Source organism: Triturus cristatus, chromosome 1_2 (genome assembly GCF_964204655.1).
Source record: "Triturus cristatus chromosome 1_2, aTriCri1.1, whole genome shotgun sequence".
Taxonomy (NCBI): domain Eukaryota; kingdom Metazoa; phylum Chordata; class Amphibia; order Caudata; family Salamandridae; genus Triturus; species Triturus cristatus.
In genome coordinates this window covers 579789088-579810391 of record NC_140580.1, presented here as the reverse complement: position 1 = coordinate 579810391, position 21304 = coordinate 579789088, and the positions used below count along the sequence as shown (strand labels likewise).

Here is a 21304-nt window from a genome sequence, read left to right as displayed (position 1 = left end):
GAGGATTTGACATTCCGGATTTTGAGCTCTATCACGCCTGTGCCCAAGCTCACTATGCCTACTATTGGGTGCACCCGCCGGCATGCATGCCGCAAGTAGCGGTGGAGCACTGGTTGGCGGACCCGATTCCCCTCGATGGAATGCTGCACTCACACTCTAGTTCTCGGCACACTGCGCCAACTACAATCACAAGCACGGTGGCTGCGTGGCATTACATTATGAAGACCTTGGGGATATCGACCCTCTACTCGCCGACCTTGCCTCTGACGTATCACCCCCGACTGTCCCTGCTGCAGGAGGCAGGCTTCAGGCAGCTAAGTGTCAGATTGGGCAGACGAACTTGGGGAGATCTGTTTTGTAATGGTACATTTTGTACGCCCGCCCAATTTTTTGCTGCCACGCAGCCCACCCCTTTAGATAGGTTTTTGTATATCCGATTGCGACAAGGTCTGCGGACCATTTTCCCCAGCTTTCCGCGAGAGCCGGAGATATTGAAGCCACTGCATCAGATGTTACAGAACGCGAGTCCTGGGCACCTGGTGTCCAGCTTGTATCGTATGATACGAGCAGAGGGCGAAATCCCTCATAGCAAAGCGCGAGTACATTGGGAGTCTGACTTAAATAGGGACATCACGGATGACCAGTGGCGACACTGTTGCTCCCAAACTGCGGAAATATCGGCTAGCGCCAGGCTACGTATCATCCACTACAAATTCCTGCAGCGTATATATTGCACCCCGGCAGAGATGCTTCGCTTTGGCCTGCGCGATACAGCTCGATGTGACAGATGTGGAGGAGAGGGGGCTGGGTTCCTACATCTGGCCTGGGAGTGTCCGAGGGTGAGGGAATACTGGGGACTTGTCTTTGAAGCGCTCTCTGAGATGACGGACTTGCAGATAGGCTGTGACCCCTTAGTTGCGCTACTGGGTTATTTTAGACAAATCCCAAAAGCACAACGCCGATTTGTCCCGCTTTCGCCGCCACTAGCGAAACACAGGGTGGCCTGTAGATGGGGCAGGGGACGGGCCCCTAAATTTAAGGAGTGGATGGAGGACCTGGTGTACTGTCAGGAACAACTTGCACGATATACGGAAACGGTGCCCTGTACCTCTAGACCACGGGATATATGGGGTCCTCCAACGCAGTATTTGCTGACTAGGGCTGACGGGTCCCCTCCGAACGGCCCGATCGTAGTGGGAACAGATGGTGAGGTCTCCCCCTCGTAGCATACTGCTGTTCTGACAGTTGGAGAAGGAACAGTGCTTTCTCGTCTTGTGGCAACGGGAGGTGGTCTAATATCAAAATGGACCGATTTGGGTAATGGGCAATGCGGTGTGTACTTAGGACTAACATATTGACTCACCTGCAGAGCTGGGGTCGAATAAGAAATCCATAGGGGTGTGTTGTGTAACTGACTCAGACCTAGCTGACCTGAACGCCGTGCCCCGCTGTCTGCACTCGCCCATGTGGCTGGACATTTTACGAAATATTACCAGGTATTGCGGACATGTCCTATTGCCTTCCTGCTTTTATAACTGTGCATATGGTGCTCACATAACCTGTATTTGTGGCTATGTCTATATATTGCATAACATGTTTTCTGTATTGAAATTTATAAATAAATTTTTTTTAAAAAAGGTTGCTTCACATCAACCTTCTGGAATTGCGGGTGATTCGTTTGGCACTCAAGGCCTTCCTCCCTTCCCTTCGCAGTCAGTCAGTTCAAGTCCTGACGGACAACACTACCGCGATGTGGTATGTCAACAAGCAGGGAGGAGTGGGGTCGCATTGTCTCTGCAGAGAGGCTCTGCGTCTCTGGTCCTGGGCTCAGGACCATCGGATTTGTCTGATGGCAAATCATCTGGCCGGGGTGCTGAACGTACGTGCGGACAGTCTCAGTCGGCAGTTCTCCGCCGACCACGAGTGGAGGCTCCATCCGGAAGTGGTTCGTTACGTCTTTCGGATGTGGGGAACCCCTCGGGTGGACCTGTTGGCCACCTGCTAGAACGCGCACTGCCCGTCATTTTGCAGTCTCCAGTATCCGATGCAGGGGGCGTTGGGGGACGCGTTTCAGTTGAGTTGGGGCTCGCAACTCCTTTACGCGTTTCCTCCCATACCCTTGATTCCTCGGGTTCTGAGCAAGATTCGCCAAGACCGGGCCCAAGTTATTTTGGTCGCCCCGGATTGGCCAAGAAGGGTGTGGTATACAGATCTTCTCCACCTCTCCTTGTGCCCTCTGCTCCGTCTCCCTCTGAGGGCAGATCTCCTCTCACAGTCGGAGGGGCAGGTTCTACACCCCCACCTCCAGAGCTTACACCTTCATGCCTGGAGATTGAACGGGGCAACCTGAATTCCTTCTCTCTCCCGCCAGATGTGGTGGATGTTATTTTATCGGCCAGGCGACACCCCACCAAGTCTGTTTACTCATATAGGTGGTCTAAGTTTGTTAAATGGTGTGGACAGAGATCCATTGACCCTTTTAAAATCCCATCTTTCTGATGTGCTTCAGTTTTCTCTTTCCTTGGCTCAGCAGGGTTGTGGTGTGGCCACGGTCAAGGGCTATCTTTCGGCCTTATCGGCTCTTCTATGTCTTCCTGATCAACCGTCATTATTTAAATCTCCGATTGTACTAAGGTTTATCAAGGGCCTTACAAACAAGTTTCCTCCTACTCCTTTTGTAATGCCACAGTGGGACCTTAATCTTGTCTTAACTTTTCTGATGGGGTCCCCGTTTGAGCCTCTTCATAGTTGTCCTCTGAGGCTGTTGTCCTTTAAGACGGTCTTTCTTGTAGCCATAACCTCGGCAAGGAGGGTGAGTGAGCTTCAAGCTCTTAGTTCTAAACCCCCTTTTCTAACATTACATGCTGAAAGGATTGTACTTAGGACCAGGGCTGCTTTCCTGCCTAAAGTAGTTACTCTGTTTCATTTTGGGCAGTCTATTACTCTCCCTGTTTTTTATCCACCTCCTCATCCCTCCAAAGAGGAGGAAAGACTTCATCGCCTGGACCCAAAGAGAGCTGTGAGCTTTTACTTGGACAGAACGAAGGACTTTTGTCTGGACGATCAGCTCTTTGTGGGTTATGTTGGTCGTTCTAAAAGAAGAGCGGTGCACAAGCGCACTTTATCGAGGTGGATCATCCTTGCCATCAGGATCTGCTATGCCCTGGCTGGTAAGGTTCCTCCTGAGGGTATTAGGGCTCATTCAACTAGAGCTAAATCATCTACATCTGCTTTGGCCAGGGGTGTTCCTGTGGCAGATATTTGTAAAGCCGCGACTTGGGCCTCCCTCCATACTTTCGCAAAGCATTATTGCTTGGACTCTGAGATGAGGAGGGAGGGCCACTTTGCACGCTCTGTCTTGCAAGACTTTCTGGTATAGGAAGGTGGACACCCTCCTCCGGGAGTGGGGACTGCTGTGGGAATCTATTCACAAGGTGAGGAATCCACTGGCAGATGTATCCATCAGAAGAACAAGTTACTTCCCTTCGGTAACGCTTTTTCTGGTGGATACAGTATCTGCCTGTGGATTCCTCACTGGCCCACCCGCCTCCCCGTTCTCCACCTTTGTATACCTTAAAAGTTGTCTTGTTTGAGATGTTGTTATGCTTTCTGGTACATTGGTAGGAAATGCTTGTTTTATTTAGCTTTCCTTTTGTTTATGTACTATGTATATTTGATTGTATGTTGTATACTGTGTATACTTTGAATTTGTCGTTGGTCCACCTGTGCGCCTTGGGGGCACGGAAAAAAATGGTTGGAACTGACGTCATCATGCCGACGTGGCTCTCTTATGGCTCCGGTGACGTCATACGGAGTCGCGAGCGGAGCCGATGCATTATGACGTCGTCCACGTCGGCGTAGAGACCTGGGGAAAAAAAGTTCCGTGGAATGCAGGCGCAGGGGATATTCACAAGGTGAGGAATCCATAGGCAGATACTGTATCCACCAGAAAAAGCGTTACCGAAGGTAAGTAACTTATTCATCAGAGGCTCAATTCATTTTTCTGAGAGAGTACAATTGCACATTTTTCGTCAAAAACGTGAAAAAGTTTGAAGAAGAGAAAAAAAGGTGCAGCCTGATAGACTTTCATTGTAAAGAGTGATAAAAGGGTGCTGTCCCTTTAAGAATACCTGAAGGTTCTTTACCCACAGTGTACCCTGCTGGCAGTGTGCCTCAGAGAGCCAGTTTGTGTGTGGTTTTTTTCTCTTAACTTTAATACATATAATAACTTTAAAAGCCGTTATTCACCTTCCTGTGCCGAGCAGTAAAAGCCAGAGAGGGGGCTGAATTGTTTGACTTCAATGAAGATACCTACGATGCAGAACCAGTATTCCAAAAAAGTAAACTTTTATCGTAGTATCTTCATTGATAGTCATAAACACTAGAATAGAATAGTGAGCCTATGACTGCCGTAAAATGCAGCTGTTAGCAGGAAGTGAATTACATTTTTCACAATTTTTAAAACATTGACTATTTAAAAAGGTTTCTTAGTGTTTCTTGGCACACTGTTGCATCAGCTTGTGCATCAGAACAATGATGTTTAGTGAAGGTGTGCAGTGACTTCTAGTCAAGAATCTCAATATATGCAGAAACAAAGAATAGTTGGATCATTGGTAACACAAATGTTCCAGAAACATTAACAAGTTATCGCTATCCCAGATTGTTCGACACAGCTTGATTTTGTTAAAACTATATCCTGCGCCGTACACGAATGAGGGCGGCATATTCCCCTGATTTACCTTTGTTTCTGCTGGGCTTTCGTGAAGTAGCTGCATTGACCAATAAAACACTATGGGCGAATGCGGGAATAAAAATACTAGGCGATCTATTCAGGGGAGGAATACTGGGAACAGGCACTAGTTTGCAACAGACGTATTCTTTCTGAGTAGGTCAATTCTTGGGCATTGATGAAGACATGGGTGTTGGGTATTGGTGAAGACATGGAGCAGTGACATTGGGGAGCTGTAGGTACATGAACCACTAGCTACCCTTTAAAATGTAAGTCACAGTAGAAGCACCAAATCGCAGATCTGTACAACTATATTGATCATGACCAAGACCCCTCTGACAATACTATAATAAATATGGCGGCTGGCTAAGGAGGAGAGATATCAGAAATGAAGTTGTGCTTGGCTGAAGGGTACATGAAAATAATGTTGAGGAAAGCAAGATTTAAAATGTTTAAAATTGTACATAGCAAACATAGCAAGATTCTGAACAGAGTGCTGAAACTTTTCAGCCACTCACCTCCAGTCAAGAGATCTGGGTTTAATCCATTGTTCTTTTGGGCACTATGCCACCCCAATTTGGATCCAGCCATATGTAAATCAGTCATCGAAACAGTCCAGCCGGAACTGGCAGGCCAGGTCCTCCTTGGAGTGGAAACAAGCATCCTGGGACCGGTTTCGGGGTGAGCATAAGAACGATGATGGATTCAACCCAGATCTGTGACTGGGGGTGAGTGTCTGTAAAGTTTCAGTGCTCCTTCCATCATCTTATTGTGTTTGCTTTGTTCGGCCTAAGTGGCCAGAGTATGCCCAGATGTGGGTCCCTTGCTCACTTTGGCACTGGATTCAAGCTAGCCTGGCTGTTGAGGGGTGATACCCCAAAACAATTCCCAGGATCCTTGTTTCCGGTCCAGGGAGGACCCGGACTGGCAGTTCTGGCTGGACTGTTCCCAATGAGGAGCAGGGTCAAGACTGATTTGCATATGGCTCGGTTCAAACTGGGGTGGCTTAGTGAGCAGAAGAACTATGATGGATTCATCCCAGATCTGGAACTGGAGAGGAGTGTCTGAAAAGTTTCAGCAATCCTTTCATCGTCTTATTGTGTTTGCTTTACATTGTACATACCTAACCTTACCTCGCTTTCACCAAATATTGCCAACGGCAAGCTAAATATATGTAACCCAAAAACCTGCCTGCTAAATCTAATTTGAAGATCTCTTTTTATTAAACTAGAATGTAGATTTACAAACTTGGCACCTGATTATCGTTATAATTTTGCAGAGCCTAAGCTGGTGAATTGTGAAGCTGCGGAGTAGAATCTCTGAATGCAAGTCACTAGACAAGAATGGAATAGTTTGTTGTTGAGTGGTAAAGAATTTTAGAATTAGTGATTTACCTCTTCATAGATTTTCCTCCCTGTGTGTGGAACATCTCTGAGGCTCAGAGACTGACTTGATTAGGAGTAACAACTTATATAGATATTTGCACTCTGTATCTGGTGAACTCTGCATTAGGTGACCTGAACATTTTTCATGCTGCTGTTTCCATCACGCTGGCCTGCCGAGATTCACAAAGGAAGGCAGCTTCAAGGTGAAATAAGTTAAATGCACTTCACAGTCAAATCTCGCCAAAAGATTTCTTGGCACATCATGTACATGCATGCCCAGACTACTGAGTCCAACGAAGCAGTCCACAGGAAATCTGGAATTTCGTGGGGCCTGAATTGTCAGACTCACTAGTCTAAGACTGAACATGCACTCATATGATCACTGGTCACACCTCTGCTGGCCCTCAACCCCACCATTGAGGGTGGGAATACATTATTCGAGCTGTCCAGTGCCAACCTCTGTAGATGAAGATGGGGTCAACAGTAATTCTGTTTCCAGCAATACTGGTCGATGGTAGTGTCTGCCTATGTAGTGCTGCAATGTGAGGCAGCCAGTAAGACCCCTTAGTCCTGCAGTTTATTAGACAAATGCCCCCTGCCCACTTCATTCCCATCTTTCTTCACAGAAAATATTGCTCCAGTCCTGTGTCCCTTTGCTCTAATAATTTTCATCATAGCAAACACCAGAACATCTATGATTAAGCGTATTTTTTTAGAAGGTTTAAGTTTCTGGGACTCTACAGGTGGAACCAGGGCTGGTTCTCTGCTTTCCTCTGTTAAGATCAAAAGAAAGTCTAAAACTAACTGTTCTGAGTTAAGATTATTTCTTTGCCCAAGCAAGCAATGTCACAATATGATGTCAAAGCAAGGCAAAGCAGGCCTTGAATAAGCCTTCAAAGCAAGTATTCGCCATGGAGTCTGGAACAGAACCCATTCTGAACTGTCCATTATGAAGTCTTGCTAATGTTATTATTTGCATGATACCGATCTGCATGTTTTTGAAAGTGGCTTTCAAGGCATGCCAAGAACTAAAGGGATGAGCACAACCCTTTGGTTTCAGCCCAGAACAGAGTGATTGTGTCCTTGATTTGTGAAGGGCATAGGGGTTGTTCAAAGTTTTCACCTTCAGACTGCCATTTTTGTCTTTGGACGCTGGATCTCATACAATGTAAGATAGGGACTTCTAAAGATGATCAGAAAGCAACATGGATTTGGTTGAAGCCTCGTCTGCCAGAAGTAGATGAGCTTCTACCTTAGGATGCAAGTCAGCATTGGAGTATCCCTGATGTGGGAATGAGTGAAAAGTGAACTTCTGCCCATCGGGGTTGTAAGTTCTCTGCGCATCTTAAATTCAAATGCATACATATTATTCACAATCGTTTATGCAATGTAGTAGATCAAGTTAACAGTATTTTTCTATATTTACTTAGCATGATGGTATATGTTTCATGAGGCCATAAACAGCGAGACATGTTTTCTGAAACCAGTTTATCTTGTATGATATGTATTACTTTTGATTTGATGGTAGTACTAGGGTTCTTCTTTTGCTGTGTACTTCATCTGCTAGTTGGATGATAACCTAGCATGGTATCAGCTACCTTTCTAACGAGTGTTGGGCAAGCGCAGCTTCTCTTGACTTACGTTATTGCTGCATGTACTTGTTTGCTGCGTATGCCTTTATTTGCCTTATAATAGTTGTTTGACGTCATTCATTTACAAATGCAATATGTGGTGGTCACTCTGCATTTATGTTTCCAATTACCTACTCCTGTATTGGATGACTTACTAGTGCTTGAATTATGTCAATTTCAGTAAAAAAATCTTTTAATTGAAAACTACCGACTGGGAGGATTTTGTTGCTCATAAAAAGAACTCTTTAACAAATCGAAAGTCTTTGCCAAATGTTAAAAAGCAGACATTAAATCCGAGCCGTTTATGAGCTTTCAAATGAAGTAAGGTAATGATTGTGGAGACATTTCCAGCCAGAAGTATATGCATTCTAAACTTATACAGGCGCTCTACTCCCACAGTCAGTAAGTAGCACAATCCTGAAAAAGAAGCCAAAGTGGAGGCATTTCAAAAATAAAATGTTGTTCCATGGGAAAATATATATTGGCAGTGACATATGAACTGAAATAAAGAATGCCTAATTCACATATTCGCTCACATTTTGATTTTAGAATCTTTCTGAACAAAGCACAAAGTAGTAATCATTGCAGTCATAATGGCATCCAAGATGGCACAATTCTATGTCATGCAGTGTCTTGTCTCTAGGTGCTCTATTTAAGAGAGCCATACTACTGGTGAGTGGCACACTTTCTCTGTTAAATGTCAATGACCATTACGTTATCTGGTGTCAATGTTCTATTGAATCTGTTGCGAAAACAAAAAATCCTAATTAATTATGCTTTTACTGGAACAGGAGCTAGCAGAACTGTTGGATGAAGAGAAGCTAAGTGGTGTTCCAGTGCTGATCTTTGCAAATAAACAAGATTTGCTCACTGCAGCTCCAGCCTCTGAGATAGCAGAGGGTTTAAATTTGCACACAATTCGTGACAGAGTATGGCAGATCCAGTCGTGTTCAGCGCTTACAGGAGAGGGAGTCCAGGTAAGACATCAGCTGAGCGAAAATTGATCAGTTTTGCAGTCATGTAAATTGATTTTAATAGTTTTAAAGGGTCTAAATAGGAAAACTCGTCTGTATGCAGTGGAGGCTCTTATTTGACTGTCGTAGCAAATGTTTTGTTTTCTCTTTGTCTCTGGTTTGCTTTCACTTTTTGCAAAATTTCTTCTTTCTGCCTCTTATCATACCACTGAATGCTTGTAATACCTGGTTTTAGGGACTGTGGTTGATCTGTGCGTGTGTGAGCTTTCATCACAGCACCAATGTTCATTCTCTCGTTAGAGTGGAATCTGGTCTGCTTTTGCCATTTCTGTTGACCAATGGCCTCCCAGTCATATTAAAGTACTGAAGGCCTGCCATATGCGAGAGAAACTGATACAGTGCACATAAACTTACTTAGTAACAGCTGGAAGACTGCCTCCCATGTTCCAGCATCTACTGCTGCCCATTCTAGAGGGAATCTCAACATATGTGTGACAACGCTGTATTCCCCTTGGTAATAGACCATGTATCAGCTCCATACATTGTTCTGAATTTGGGGATGTTGGCAATAATAATGTAAAGGTGCCATGAACATAATCGTTCTACCGATCTACATTTCTCTGGCTTCTTTATCTTCATCATCTATCTCTTCTTCTCCATGTCATGACTTTTGGTAGGTAGTGGCTCTTGAGCTTTGACCCATTGTGGTTTCATAGGAGAAACCAACGGTTGTGGCATTCTTGGTTGCTCATTTCCCTGAGACACTAAGACTAGAGGTAGTATTCAGGGAATTAATCTGAGGCTAATTCCTCTAAATCTGAGTAAAAGAAAGGCAAGACAAGAAAGCCTGATGACTCGTAATCCTCAAAGGCTTAAGGAATTTTTCTCCGGCAAAGATAAGGAAAAACAGCACAAAAAGTCTCCTAAAGGTCAGCAGGTATGTCCTCCCCAGAAAAAGCAGAAGGCACTCTTTAACATCAATACCTCCACCATCATCTCTGCTGACTAAAAAGTTGAAAATAATGCTACTGTCGACTGTAAGCCTGCGACAATGTAGTCAAGACACCAGTCGACGATTTTCATCTATGCCTCTGAAGTTGAAGACACAATCAGTGTTGACGAAAGGCACTTGATGAAGGCACCAACAACTATGAGATCACTCGACGGTGGGCCCATCAGCGACGAACCCATTGGTGTCTCATCCGGCGACGACTGAATCAGCACAACCACCTTCGACTCTTACGTTGACGACTCTGTCAATGATGTTCCTGTTGATGTCACTTCCTTTGACTATTATACCACTGACTTACTGCACATGAACCCCATTACGCCTGGATCTAACCTCTCCAAGAAAAACTCTGGCTCAGCCTTCAACAAAGCTTCTAGAAACAGAAGTGGCCAGAGGGTTAGTGTTGTCGTGGTCAGACTGGGTAAGAGTTCAATGCTCTAAGAGTGATTGCTCTAAGATATCTCCGCAGTTGCATGTTATCCCAGTACATCCTGTATGTTGGTTCGTCCTCCAGGAGGTGGACCTAGTGATTAATAGCAGTCAACTGTGCATCCCAATAATACTTTTGTATGTCGAAAAGAGCTATTCACCCCATCATACCATTAAAAGGAAAGTTACTGGAGAGCGATTGAGGGGGAGCCTCCACCCCAGAGAAGAGTATGTATAGCACCATCAATGGCTCGAAAGTAGTTTGACGGGACAGTGTAAGGCGTGTTGTGAAGAGCATACAAAAAGCGGGGCAAGGCCATAAATTTGAAGATGGCTGCCCTTCCCAAGAGAGACAGCGGTAGAGCCCTCCAGTGTTGTACATCCTCCTTCAGATGTGTAAGAAGCGGTTTTAAATTTCGCATGTAAAAGTCACATGACTCCTGGGTAATGAAAATCTCCAAATATCAGAAACCATAAGTAACTATATGGGCCTCACAGTCGACTGGCACAGCTGAAACAGCCCCACTCAGTATGTAGATCAGCGATTTGTTATAATAAATAGTGTATCGGAGTACCTACGGTAAGACGACGCGCGCATTCACGGAAGCGCCACATCGTAAACCTGGATAGCATCAAATTGAAATCTATCCATGAACTAAGGGATCCATCGTATCATTTTGGACCTTGAAACTTATGAATCGGGTATAATCGGGACTTCATCCACACTGTGCCATTTTTATGAATTTGGTTGATCTTCACATCAGAAGGTTTCAGCTAATTTTCATCAATGTGCCTCAAGACACCATCATTACTCCTGCTGTTAGAATCAACAATTACATTGGATTATCTGTGCCTCCAATTTTAAAAGTTTATCGGCTTTTGCGAGAGCGCCATATTCGTGTACACCATATTTTAAGACACTCTCTCTTGATCAGATCATTTCTCAAGAATAATCCTTGTCCCTCTTTCAGTGGCCTATTTTTTCCTGACGAAGGCACCTGTGTTGTGCCGAAACGCGCGTAGAACACATTCCAGTCAATCAAAAATTTTGTGCCACATTACTTTTATGTAATTTGAGCTATATTAATTATTTCATTGCTATTGTCTATATATCTTCGCCTGTCTGTATATTTTTGAGTGTATGATTGACAGTGTGCATGATGGACACGTTGGCTTTTGTATGAATGATTAAATTACTTTTATATATTTTCAATGTATAATAAAAAAAAATTGTATTTTTTCCATAATTAGTGTTGTCTCTGGGTTCTCATTGACAGTATGTAATATAATTTCTACATTGTTTTTCTGTTTATTGGTTTCCTAAATTCTGTACAATCGGAGTACCTACGGTACAGCTAGAACATATTTATAAGTCTGCCGAGCGTGTGCTAGGTTAGCAACATACAGCTGAATATCATCTGAGTAAAGGAAGATTCTATCTTCCCATCCTGCAGTCCACCTCAGCCCTCTTATCAGAGGGTCAGTTCGTACCCAAGCCATGAGAGGTTCCACTACAAGAGCAACAAGCATTTTCAATGCAGTAGGCATCGCAATTGCAAGATATTGAACTACTGGCATTGTAAATGACAATGCCTTTTATTTATGTTTCAAAAACCTGCAATAAAAAAAAGAGATTGTCATCTGCAATACCAATAGGTCAAAATTTTGAAAATGCAATAACGATTGCATTGCAAATGCTTGTTATAGATTGAATTCGATCTCCATAATAAGTGCTTTCTGAAATCGATCCCCATAGAGTTGGTCAAACGAAGCCCTTCTGTTATCTGCAAGAATAAATATAGTTGGAGATGTAAGTCCTCAAATACTGAGGAATTGTGTGTTGGATAAATGTGTGTGACCTCATTATTTGACTTTTAGCCTGTAAGCAAGTCATTTTGGGATACTTCGAGTATCAACTGCAAAGTGCCCTGTGGATATAGACATCAATGTGGTGCATATCATTAAGGCCTAAATACAAATTGATTATACTTTTGCACTGAAGAAAAGACAGTGCATGTTAGAACAGTGAACCTTTTTCTCACAATTAATGGAATTGCAGTTTTACACGCTTCGTAAATTTTAGATCACTTCACCAGCCAAAAAAATACCATTTATGCCCGAAGAAAGAATTCCTTGTTTTGTGAAATATTAGTTTAGGGAATATAAATAGGAGCTACTTCCTGTATCTGGAGGGAACCAGGCAAGTGCACGGGCTCCCACAGCTCGCCCCTCAGTTGTGTATATTGTTAGTCGAGGGGGTGGGGAGACAGGAGAGAACGATGTATTATTGCTTTATCCAGCTAAATTTGGGAAAGCTGTACGCCCCTGTTCTTTTGGATGTTTGAAAAACTGCTGCAGCAACATGTCTCATATTAGATATGCGAGCTATGTCAGCCTTCTAACCAGTTCAGACCCTCACATTAATTAACATCCACCATATAAAAAAGTATTCAGACTTTCTAGCAACAGATGCCACAGCAGTGGCAGAAACCATAGGAGTATTTCTAAGGAAGTGTTTCTGGCAATATGAAACGTTAAGGCATCGGACCTTATAGGAGAAGCTCCTGATGTAACTAATAACTCTGCTACCCTTCCCTCAGTCAGGCGACACCTTTTCAGTGGAGACTGATGTTTTTTTACCAAACAGCAGGGAATTACCATGAATCAATGGGTCTTTGCCACAGTCCAGCACAGTGGGTATTGCATAGAATTTGAAGAAGTGTCTTACCGTCAACCAATGTGAAAGACAAAACTGGTCACGAACATTTGCTTGTGGGAATTGTATCCTTGTTCATCAAAAGAGCCAATGAAGCATTGCCACCCTCAGAAAGAAATGTGGGTGTCCTCTGTGTATTTCCTTTTCCCAAAGAGCATGACAGTCTCACTTTAGACTTGCAGGCACTGTTTGCACTCTGCAGTTTAAAATTACCACACTAAGGAAGTAATTTGTCTTCTACAGGGCTGAGGCTACAAGTTAACCCTTGATCATAAGGACTTATATTACCATATGCAAATGTATCCTGCCTATCAACAGAACCTGTGGTTTTGTGGTATTTCACAGGCATTATAAATTTGCTGTGTTTGGTGTCTGGATATTTACCAAATGTCTCTTTTGTAGCTGCTTATTTACACCTCCAGTCCATTGATGTGCATTCTTTTCTGGATGTTTAGTGATGAAGTGCAAGACTTAACACCAGTGTCAGAAAAATAGAAAACAATACACTTGCCCCAATGCTCTAAGGTTCATCATCAGTGTGGCAAAATCCCATCTCCATGCACAATAGATTTAGAATGTTCTTGGATTACCCTGAATTCCAAGGGTTTGAAAAGTTATCCCACAAAGTTGTATTCACCAATTTTTGAAGTTGACTCTCCTTCACCAGACATTTCATTCATTAGCTGAATGGCAATTGATGACTCTGTTAATGAAAAATGAGTTTTATGATTAGCAGTCATGCTGAATGCCAAACTTCATAGGCTCTCATTTTAAGGGTGGCTTTCGGCAGTGGTCACAAGTCACCACTGCCTTTAGCGCAAATTGCAGTGGAGATTCTGTCACATCCTCTTGCAGGACGCACCATTTGCAGGCATAAAATCACTATTGACCATACGAACAGACTCACCCTAGATGGGCTGTGAAGCAAATTTGCAAGTTATGTTAATTCTCTTAGTGTAGCTCTGATAGCAGTCAATCTTATATCAATGCCTTGGATATATGGTTGTCTTTGTTACCTAATAGCGTTTCAGACATCATTTTCACTCAAGGTTTTGTTTATGACTACAGACAATATGAAAATGCTGTGTATTTGCAGAAGTAGTGGGGAAAACATACCTCTAATCCAAAATAGAGCAGAAAATATAGCGGGCACCTCTGCATCTGGCTTAACTGCACCAATGTGCCTGGCAGCCGAGATGAAGTATTTTGCAAATCACTGCATTCATTGCACATAGTATGCCCCCTTTATGCCTCAGTTTGTTACAATATTCAGAATTTAATAACTCAACAATCTGACCGGACTGCCAGAATGGAACATATTCCCAGTCTTAAGATTCCAGGAAGAAGAGCCTACCTGGAAGGTGTAAAAAAAAAAAAGAAAAGTACGACTTTGGATGTAAATGTTGTTCATGCAAATTTCTAAGTTTCAACACACAGAATTATTTTTCTCCCAAAGATCCTAAAAAATGTCTGGTTCTCCCACTTCTTTCTGTCTGTTCAGTATGTTTCAGACATTGGAAACAGAGGCACAATATTCAAGGTGGAGTATTATTGCACACACACCCAGTAGTCTTACCACAGGTTGTGTCACCAGTCCACAGTAACTCAACCATACCATTATAATCGTTATTCATTAACTCTCACAACACAGTATTGTGGTTATGTAGCAAGTCAACCAAACCAAAGCTTTTCATACAGCAAGTTGCTTAGTTCATAATAAAACTGGCCGTTATGTCTTTTGTGCACAGGAAAGACAGAAAATGCAATAATATTAAATTTGGAACCATATAAAACCAGAAGAAACCAGTTCAACCATCAACACCTTAATAGCAAGAAATGGCATCCTAGAACAAATCAGTAGTTTGTTGCATTTGTGAAATGTCGAAAAAGAATTTCGTTTCGAAGTCTTACATATTCCAGTTGCTTGGTCACTCTGTGCAGCTCTGTTGTGCATGTGGCAAGCAAACTCTTCACATTATTCCCCAACCTTGTTCTACGTGCAAGAAATAGCTAGTCAGGTTTTTTAGGGAAAATATTCCTAGATGACCTACCGGTCTTCTCTTAACACATTCAGAAAACAGTTTGAAAACATCACTTACTTCAACCTAACCTTAAAGGAATGTGAGCATATAGGTTCACATTATGCAAAAGGAATATGTTAATTGCCAGTAACCATGTGTGTGCATCTTTTTTGATGGTAGATTCACATGTGACCCTCCCTATGGGCTGTGGAAGAAAAGCATAGTTTATTGCACGGGAACAGAAAATATGATGATGGAAATATCAGTAATCTGAGGTGATGTTTGTGTCGCAGCGCATAGTGGGCTTCAAAGGATGAACCCACACACCATCATTTAAGTAATGGCTGAAGCCAAAAAGAAAGACTATGAAAACAAGTTGTACTGTTCCACACCAGGTGGCAGAAGACTGCATAGCATGTGTTTAGGCAATATACTCCCGTTTAGTGGTAAATAAAAGGTTTCTTACTTCATTTGTGTTTTTGTTTAATTCTTAGGCAGGTAGATTGGTATGAAGTGCCTTCTTGGGAAGTGGGCTAGTGGAAGATACAAGAATTAGGTTGATGACAATAGAGTAGTACACAGTGATAATGATTAGTGTGTATGCGTACTTCTTTTCTGTACACTCAGTGTCTGTCTCAAGGCCAGTGGACAATAAGGAGAGTACAGAGGTAAGTCTTGAGTGTGGAATCACCTTCTATCAAAACTGTTGAGTTGCCTCAAACATAGTCAATAACGCACATATAGTCTGGTAAAATGAAGCACAGTCAGATGAATGAATTTGTGTACAAGACTCCCTAGTTTAAACTGCACCAACTGTTTGCAGATTGCCAGTTGATAGAGAACAGTTTATGGTTGATGTGATCTCACAACCAAGCATAATATGTCAAAATCCTAATTTAGGGAAATATTTATTGCCTCTGTGGTAGAAAATATGAGACCGTATGGGTACGAATGAAGAATTTCTGCATCACTAGAAGTAAAACTCTTTCACCACCTTTTCCAAGAAATGGGTACCTTTTACCAATGTATACCTTTTCTGCCTTCTTTCCCATCTACCACTTGTTCTTCTAGTGTTTTTAAGAGGGAGAAGAATCAGAAGACTGTTCTGTGGCAGAGCTGATACCAAAGTAAAAGCAAATTTCGGTTTAAAAGTCTTGCTCTCTGCTCTTCGGCTATTTTTTGTACCTGCTCAAGTGTAAGTCAATGTAGTTACGGGATCTCTGGGACCAAAATTTAATCCCACTAGCCTTTCTCTGGTTTCTCCAGATCTGAGAAAATGCAGATGATGATCCAGGCTCAACTTGAGCCATTTCTCAGGAGATTACGGGGTGTTACCAAAGGAGGTTAGAAAAAGCAGGAGGGTACCAGTTTTTTTGTTTTAATCGGTAGGGGCACAAGGCAGTGATGCCCGCTCTCACCAGTGCTCTTTGCTCTGGCGATAGAGCAATTGGCGACCCTCATGAGGCTGGATGCCAGGATATTGGGCTGGACAGGGTAGTTCAGGATGGGAAGAACGAATATTCTTATATGCGAGGACATTCTGCTTTATTTGACTCATACTGACCAATCATCAGTCCGCATCCTTGACATTTTACAAATATTTGGGGAATTTTCGAGGTTTGTGATTATTTGATAGAAGTCACTCTTGTTCCCAGTTGTGGGCTGGAAGGAGATGGACCCGATGCCATTACCTCTACAGGAGGAACCCCACTGTTTTAAATATTTGGGTATATGAATAAATGTAGATGCCTCTTCCCATGCCTGGGGGAATCTTGACCCGTTGCTGCAGAGGTTAGAAAGGGACATTAAACATTGGAGTTCATAGCCACTTTATCTAACAGAAACCGAGGCAATGTTCAAGATGATAGCTCTTCCTTGATTGTTGTACGTGCTACAGAATTGCCCATTTCTCCAGTATGGTATTTTTTATAGATTCACATGCTTGAATCTTCCCCGTCGTCATGGTGGGAGTCCCAGGGTAACAGTAAAATAGCAGTACAAAAGCTTAAAGGACAATCTCCCTTGAAAATAAACGGCATTTAGTAACTAGTTGGCCTCATTAAAGAACATTCAAACTCCAGCCAATCACATCACAGACCCTTGAGTATCCATCCCCTGCAGGGCCACCATACCTCAGATTTCTTACCGCACGTTGTGTGTTAGGGAGTCTCCCTGAGCTCTGCTCAGTCACAGTGTTTCTACCTTGACCTTTTCAACTTTGGGCTTGCAGTTCCTTTTCCTCAACCTTCTCTTCCACTGAGGTGCTGCTAGAAAGTGAGTTTATCCGTTCTTTCTGTATTTTCTGCAAAATGTCAGTCTAAAATAAGGCTGTTAAGGCCCTGCAAGACTTGTGGAAAGTCCAGGATCTTCTCTGAAGACCCTCATAAAGAGTGCTTATACTGCCTTTATCCATATCACAAGGCTAGAGACTGTAATTACTGCCGGACTTTCTCTTCTAAAACCCTCAAGGACTGTGAGGGAAGACTTCTTCTTTGGCTTCAGAAGAGAAATTCTGTAAAGCATTCTGACTCTGAGAGTGAGGAGAGGCCTCATACCTCCTCTGAGAAAGGAAGGAATAAGATCCTCCTACTGTTCAGAGAGTTCCAAAAAAGTCAAGATCTCAGAGCAAGGAGTCTTCTGTGAGAAAAAGGTCTGGTTCTGCTCCTCCTTCTGCGCCACATACTCCCTCACAGAAAATCCACCCTTCGACGGGCTCGTCGATGAGGCATTCTCCGCCTACGACCGTGGAAACTAAGGCTCTGTTGACGATTTCTTCGGCGATAGCTACGACCTCGCTGGTCAAGATGCTGACGGCTGTGGCGTCAGGAAGAACTGAAGTTGTGATGTTGACGGCTAATGTGAGGAGTTCAACGTTGTTGAGAGCTTCACTGTCGACGGTTCAGTTGGGTGCTGCGTTGTCGATGAGCGTCTCCGCCCCATCACCTGAGATCTCTACACCGTCGGCGCAGTCTCTAAAACAATTCCTTCATTTTTACAGGACTTTTGCAAGATTTCTCCACTGCCTCCTTCTGGCCTCCTGGATTTCCAAGAATCTGTGGATGAATGTCCTTATGGCCCCGCTTACAGCCCCTCTCAACTGAGAGTAAAGTGCCAGGAATCAGAGGAAGAAGACCAACCAGATTACCCTTCTGTGTACTTGGAAGGTGAATATTCCTTCTCAGACAGACGCCCCGTCATGCAGCGCCTGGACACTATCCAAGAGCATTACCCTTATTATGATCAGGAAGAGGAGGATCGTCAACAGGAACCCTCCATTAACGTTTCAATGTCGCAGGTCAATGACTTCAGTTTGACGCTTGGTGACTACTATAAACGTTTCCCTGATGCTAATGCAGCTCAAAAGCCAGTTCCTCTACAGGTGGATCTGGTCGTTATACTGGATCAGGAAACTCCACCAAAGCAGAAGTCCTTACCGTAAACATATGGATGAGGTGCTTCAAGCTATCAAATCTGACACAGATATGGCGAAATCCTTAGCCAATCTACAACAGAAGAGGTTCTCTTCTTTTTGAGATAGGGGAAGGGGCAAATTTACATCTCGGCCCCAGCTTCAGCAGCGTTTTCAGCCCTACTACTAACAAGGTTTCCGGCTTCAATATTCGGCACAGTCCTTTCTTCGGACACCCGCACCAGTTTACACGAGGGCCCCAGCAAGGAGGCGCCCCACATCTGGTGGAAAATCCCATGATACAGGCAGAAGGCAATGAGAATTTTCAGGCACCCGCACCCAAGTCCCACCCGAATTGGCTCAAAACTGCTCCAACTTCTTTCTTCAATGGAACTCCATTTCGTCCGACAGATGGGTGTTAGGCGTGTTCAACCATGGGCATACCCTGGAATTTTTGAACAACCTCCGAATTTCCATCCAAGAAGGACTGCTCACTGTCATCTAGCGCTTCTCAAAAAGGAGATAAAGCTCCATCTCGACAAACAGCCAATCGAACCTAGGCTCTACTCTCATCTTTTTTCTGATAAAGAAAAAGACTGGAAAATGGAGGTGGGCTATGGACCGCAGGTTGTTAAACAAGTTTATCAAAAGTGAGCCGTTCAGGATGTTGTTGCTCCAGGAGATTCTCCTTCTCTTGGATACAGGGGATTACATGACCTCCCTGGATCAGTGGATGTGTACCTCCATATTCCCATTCATCCAAAGCATCATCGTTTCCTCAGGTTCCAGGTGTCAGGGTGCTACTACCAGTTCAAAGTGCTACCATTCGGGCTCAAGTCAGCACCTAGGGTTTTCACCAAGTGTTTGGCGCCGTTGGCGGCCTATCTCTGGAGTGCCGGCCACCAGGTTTTCCCCTAACTGGACAACTGGTTGGTCAAGGCCCCAACCTTTCAGCGTGTAAGGGAATCCACGAGTGCCTGTCTTCGTCTTTTTCACTCTCTGGGTCTCAATCTCAACAGAGAACAATCTTCGCTCCTCCCCTCCAAGTCACTGGTGTTTCTGGGAGCAATGTTGGGTACCAGCTGCTCAATTGCTTTTCCCACAGAGGAAATAATTTCTCGTCTTCAGAGGTTGGTTCAGTCCCTTTCCTCAAGAAGGTGCGTTTCTGTGAGAATTTACAAATCAATGTTGGGGATGATGTCATCTTGCATTCCGTTGATTCCTCACTGTCGATTGAGGATGAGGCCTCTTCAGGAGCAGCTCGATCCCCAATAGATCCTAGCTTGAGGCTCCTTCATCGACACTGTGGCAATCACGCCAGAGATGATCAGGGCAATGTCCTGGTGGACATTAAGGAGCAATCTTTCACAAGGCCTCTCCTTCCTTCCTCTCAGCGAAACCTTTGATGATAGTGACAACGGATTCTTCCATGGCGGGATGGGGAGCTCACCTCCAGGAACTTCAGGTCCAAGGGAGGTGGTCAGACCAGGAGTCTTTATGCCACATAAACCTGTTGGAGCTCAAAGCAGTCTTCCTAGGGCTCCGTTCCTTCCTACCAAGGATAAAGGCTTTGTCGATTCTCGTCCGCATGGGTAACACAACTACCATGTTCTATCTGCAGAAACAAGGGGGTATGAGATCTCCGGCTCTCAAGTCTGGCGCAGCCAATTTGGAATTGGCTGATTCACCACAATATTTTCTTACAAGTCCAGCATGTTCCAGGGCTGCTAAACGAATGGGCCAATTCGCTCAGCAGAGACACCAAACAGTGTCACCGATGGGAATTGGATCCCGTTCAGCTGGAAAAAATATTTTGATGTTGGGGATTTCCAACCCTGGATCTATTCGCTACATCACTCAACAAAAAATACGGATTTTACACCAGCAGATTTCCTCAGCCAGGTTCTCTGGGGAACGCCTTCCATTTTTCCTGGGAAGGGACGTTTGCTTACGCTTTCCCTTCATTCCCACCAATACCAAAAGTTCTACAGAGGATATAACGGGAGCCTTGCCGCATCATTCTCCTTGCCCCGGCGTGGGCAAGGCAATACTGGTTCATAGAGCTGTTTTGCTTATCAGAGGCTTCTCCAATTCGTCTTCGTCCTTCGGAACGTCTACTTTCCATGGACCAAGGCCAAGTGGTTCATCCACATTCACTCTCTTTACTTGTCGGCCTGGCTCATCACCACGCGGAGTTTGGTGACTGAACTATCTCTCAGGAGTGCCGTTCCGTACTCAACAAGGCCAGTGCTCCCTCCACTGACAAGTGTTACTCGGCCAAATGGAAAAGATACTGCTCCTGGTGTGCAAAACACTTATGCCATCCACTCTCTTCTCTGGAGGAAGAGGTTTTGCCATATCTTTTATCTCTGGCCAAAGCTGGCCTTTCCCACTCTTGATTAAAGTTCATTTGGCTGTATAGGAGACATTCAAATCAGTTGTCCCTATGGTCCTGCAGACTAGTGAAGGAGTTTATGAAAGATCTTTTTAGAACCTACCCGCCAGTTCGACCTCCTACAGTGCTCTGGCAACTGAACATTTTGTCTCTTCTCATAAAATCGCCATTTCAACCAATTCACAAATGTGATTTGAAATACCTCTCTTGGAAGGTGGCTTTTCTCTTAGCCATCAGGTCTGCTATACGTATTAGTGAAATTCAGGCTTTCACGGCAACAGAGCCTTACCCACAATTTCAGCAGGACAGGGTGGTGCTCTACACAAATCCTTCGTTCATCCCCAAGGTAACTACCAGGTTCCAACCTGAATGAACCTGTAGTCCTGCCTTCATTTTTTTCTGCTCCGCCAACTCCAGCGAAGCGAGCTCTCCATTCCTTGGACATCAAACGATGTTTGAAGTTTTACCTTCAAAGGACAAGACCTTTTCGTAAATCTACCCAACTCCTCATCGCCTTCTCTGCCTCTAGGAATGGTCATGCTTTGACTAGAGCTTCAATTGCACGTTGGGTTATTTCTACTAGAATTTACTGCCATGAAAGAGCGG

The 21304-nt window shown here is 43.9% G+C and overlaps 1 protein-coding gene across 1 annotated transcript in view; it reads left to right on the top strand.

Annotated features, from left to right (window-relative positions):
• Window positions 1-21304, top strand: part of ARL3 (ARF like GTPase 3) — a 215777-nt gene that overhangs the window by 136498 nt on the left and 57975 nt on the right. Inside the window, exon 5 of the mRNA XM_085606551.1 lies at window positions 8537-8722. Within this exon, the coding sequence (XP_085462677.1) occupies window positions 8537-8722 (186 nt within the window). The remainder of the gene's footprint in view (window positions 1-8536; window positions 8723-21304) is intronic.